This window comes from the organism of the source record quoted next (assembly GCF_019968985.1).
Source record: "MAG: Porospora cf. gigantea B chromosome Unknown PgB_NODE_3133_length_2835_cov_120.496, whole genome shotgun sequence".
NCBI classification, from domain to species: domain Eukaryota; phylum Apicomplexa; class Conoidasida; order Eugregarinorida; family Porosporidae; genus Porospora; species Porospora cf. gigantea B.
The window spans coordinates 1-2,835 of record NW_027178919.1 but is presented as its reverse complement, the minus strand read 5'-3'; the positions used below and the strand labels follow the sequence as shown (position 1 = coordinate 2,835).

Here is a 2,835-nt window from a genome sequence, read left to right as displayed (position 1 = left end):
AAGCCTTGGGAGTTGCCCATCACAGATCAAATTCAGAATTTCGAAGGAGATGTGGTCGCTTGTTGTGGTAATCATACCTCTGGTTCGTGCGCATGCCCAACCGCGCTTTGCTCAGTTAGAGTCCTCTCTGTGGGCAGCACCACAGGCTGCAAGTCAACCATCGCAGGTGACAACTCCACCAAAGGCTGCAAGTCAACCATCGCAGGTGACAACTCCACCACAGGCTGCGAGTCAACCATCGCAGGCGGCGGCACCTCCCAACCCAATTCAGCAAGCGCAGGCCACGATACCCAATCCAGTTCAAGGCACAAAAGAAAAATCCGGCCCTCCGACATGCGATGTAACGTTCGAAGGTACACTCTGCTTTAACGATGGACAGTCGGTTATCGTCCCACCAGCCCGCCACTATGGCCTGATTCTGCATCTGGACATGGAGAGTGCACGCCCAATTGACGTATCAGGGTTGGGCCATCACGCGGCAGGCGACTTGTACGCGTCTCCTGGTTTAACGGGAGCGGGTTACAGCGCGCTTTTCAGGAACACGTTTGTAGATGTGCCGAGGTCGCCGATCATGGATGAGGTGGGTGTAGGCAATTTCAGCCTCACATTCTTCATCTCTGTCCTTGAGGACGCCGTGACCGTGGCGTCGCGGGCCGCGCTTGAACCCAACACACTGTGGTGTCCAAGTGAGGTTTGCTGACTGGCATCATTCAGTCATTCATAAGGGTCACGAGACGGTTTCCCCCCCGTCAGTAGTGGCCATGCCAGCTGTATTTATAGATGTGAAAACGAGACAGTTGAAGGTGGTGCTGAGCACCGAACATCTGCCAAGTCCGATGCAAGGGGAGTTTCTGACCTCCAACTCTAGATTGCTCCCAAAGAGGAGTTACCATATCGCAGTCGTGCGTTTCGAGCAGAGACTGCGACTCTACGTTAACGGCGTGCTGGACAGCACAATACTGACTCTTGGTTGCAACAAGCCGAATAGCGAGCCATTTTTTGTGGGGGGTGCTGCCTGGTCTAAGGAGATGTGCGACGTGCCCATCATGCTGGACGAAGTTAAACTGTACGCAGTGGCGCTCGGCAGGGACCACATTCAAGCCGAAGCTAGCGCAACTCTTGGAGGCACAGAACCTGGATACTGTATGTTATCCTGTGTTAATTGTACCAAGTCAGAAGCCGCTGAAGGCTGCCCTGAGACCTACCATCTCTGCTCCCGACTGGAGTGGCTGACTGATGTCTACTCCGTGGCCAGGGGCCTGGGCTTGCTGGGTCCTGGAGTCAAAATCCACTCAGGAGACGCTCCGCCGGAGGAGAAGATGCTAGTGGAACCTAAGGAGGCAGGCAAGGTGGGCCTCGGAGTGGCATTCTGTTGTGTCGATCTACCTGCTTGACAACGTTCTACGCGTTGGGCGAAGGTCGAAAATGAATGTCGTTTGATAAAGCACTGAAAGTTATTGCAAGCAAAGATTAAAAACCAAGATGACGTCCAGTCATTCGACAGTGTCATTATAGGACAATCACAATATAAATCTACTAGTTGGTAGAGGTTCCCACCTTCCGAAGACTCGTTTTATCGGTCGTGGTAGTAGTAGGAGCCTCCAGTGTGGTTTCAGCAGCAGTATCGGCTTCAGAATCAGCGGAATACTCCTCTTCAAACTCCTCATAAATGTCTTGTTCCCTTTCCAGCACAAGACCTCTATCGCCCGCCTCCAAAATGATGCGCTCGCCGACAGATCTAATGCGGTCCAGTCCCTCCAGCACCTCAGTAACGAAATGTTCTTCAGCGAGTAATTTCGCGGCGCCACGCCTGTTGGTGCTCATGAGTTCTCCACCCTTCATCTCGAGTTCTGGGGTTCCCGCGTCGTCGTCGACTTGTAGGACACCCTGAATTCGGTTCACCACCTCTGTGTTGACTTCTGCGGAATTGTTGGTGACGCTGGAAAAGGTAATGGTCGGGTTTCGGGGGAGGTACTTCTCTCCAGACGTCGACGTGGCCTTCATCAACAACCAGGACCCCTCCAGATCGTTCACAGTAAGGGAGACCGACACAGCAGCGAAGAGACTGAAGATAGAGCGCATAGAGATATCTGTATAACCAATGAGTTGGTTTCTGTATGTGGGGTGAGTGGGGTATGTAAATAGTTTGATGGTTCGTTGGTTAACGAAAAGATACTTAATGTTTTATTAAATCACATTACTAGTAAATCTGAGGACGTGCTGCCACCCCTTCGGTGCAAATGCAGCTTCCCCACTCGCTTCCTTTTCCCAGCACTGGAGTAGCTGACAGAGCTCAGAGGCTTGGCGATTGCAACTGTCTTGGCTGGCTTCTTTGCCCTAATGAAGGAGCTCGATGATCCAGACCTTCTGAACAACTCTTTAATCTTGGACTTCTTGACGAAGGAGGACGATTCTGACTGTTTCTTAACCGCTCCCGTCTTAACCTTCATGCTGCTCGAAGAGCTCGATGATCCACCAGTCTTTCCGAAGCACTTCTTCGCCTTCGGCTTGCTTACCGAGGATGATTCCGACTGCTTCTTGACTACTGGCTTCACCGTCTTAACCGCAACAGGCTTCATCGTTGTTACCTTTTTGCCGCTCGAGGAGCTCGATGATCCGCCAGTTTTTCCAAAGCACTTCTTCGACTTCGCCTTCGGCTTGCTTACCGAGGATGATTCCGACTGCTTCTTGACTACTGGTGTCTTAAGCACCACAGGCTTCACCTTTTTGCTGCTCGAAGAGCTCGATGATCCACCAGTTTTTCCAAAGCACTTCTTCGACTTCGCCTTCGGCTTGCTTACCGAGGATGATTCCGACTGCTTCTTGACTACTGGT

General features: G+C 51.9%; 4 protein-coding genes across 6 annotated transcripts; 2 read left to right on the top strand and 2 right to left on the bottom strand.

Annotated features, from left to right (window-relative positions):
* Nucleotides 1-71: 71 nt before the first annotated feature.
* Nucleotides 72-335, bottom strand: KVP17_001944 (uncharacterized protein; the record flags this gene model as incomplete). The annotated part of the gene is made up of 1 exon (XM_068517797.1): nucleotides 72-335. One exon carries the CDS (start codon nucleotides 333-335, stop codon nucleotides 72-74), a length of 264 nt encoding a protein of 87 aa, XP_068375511.1.
* Nucleotides 336-430: 95 nt separating this feature from the next.
* Nucleotides 431-1,394, top strand: KVP17_001945 (uncharacterized protein; the record flags this gene model as incomplete). Of its 2 annotated transcripts, XM_068517798.1 has the most annotated exons (2): nucleotides 431-686; nucleotides 715-1,394. In XM_068517798.1, 2 exons carry the CDS (start codon nucleotides 431-433, stop codon nucleotides 1,392-1,394), a joined length of 936 nt encoding a protein of 311 aa, XP_068375512.1. The 2 variants fall into 2 exon arrangements, with proteins under 2 accessions (XP_068375512.1, XP_068375513.1); XM_068517799.1 differs by lacking the exon at nucleotides 431-686 and having other exon boundaries at nucleotides 762-1,394.
* Nucleotides 1,395-1,536: 142 nt separating this feature from the next.
* Nucleotides 1,537-2,082, bottom strand: KVP17_001943 (uncharacterized protein; the record flags this gene model as incomplete). Its single annotated transcript, XM_068517796.1, has 1 exon — nucleotides 1,537-2,082. One exon carries the CDS (start codon nucleotides 2,080-2,082, stop codon nucleotides 1,537-1,539), a length of 546 nt encoding a protein of 181 aa, XP_068375510.1.
* A 258-nt stretch (nucleotides 2,083-2,340) lies between these two features.
* Nucleotides 2,341-2,835, top strand: KVP17_001942 (uncharacterized protein; the record flags this gene model as incomplete). Of its 2 annotated transcripts, none has more annotated exons than XM_068517795.1 (1): nucleotides 2,341-2,835. In XM_068517795.1, a coding segment is annotated over one exon (495 nt), but the record flags the coding sequence as incomplete, so codon positions are not given. The 2 variants fall into 2 exon arrangements, with proteins under 2 accessions (XP_068375509.1, XP_068375508.1); XM_068517794.1 differs by having other exon boundaries at nucleotides 2,341-2,833.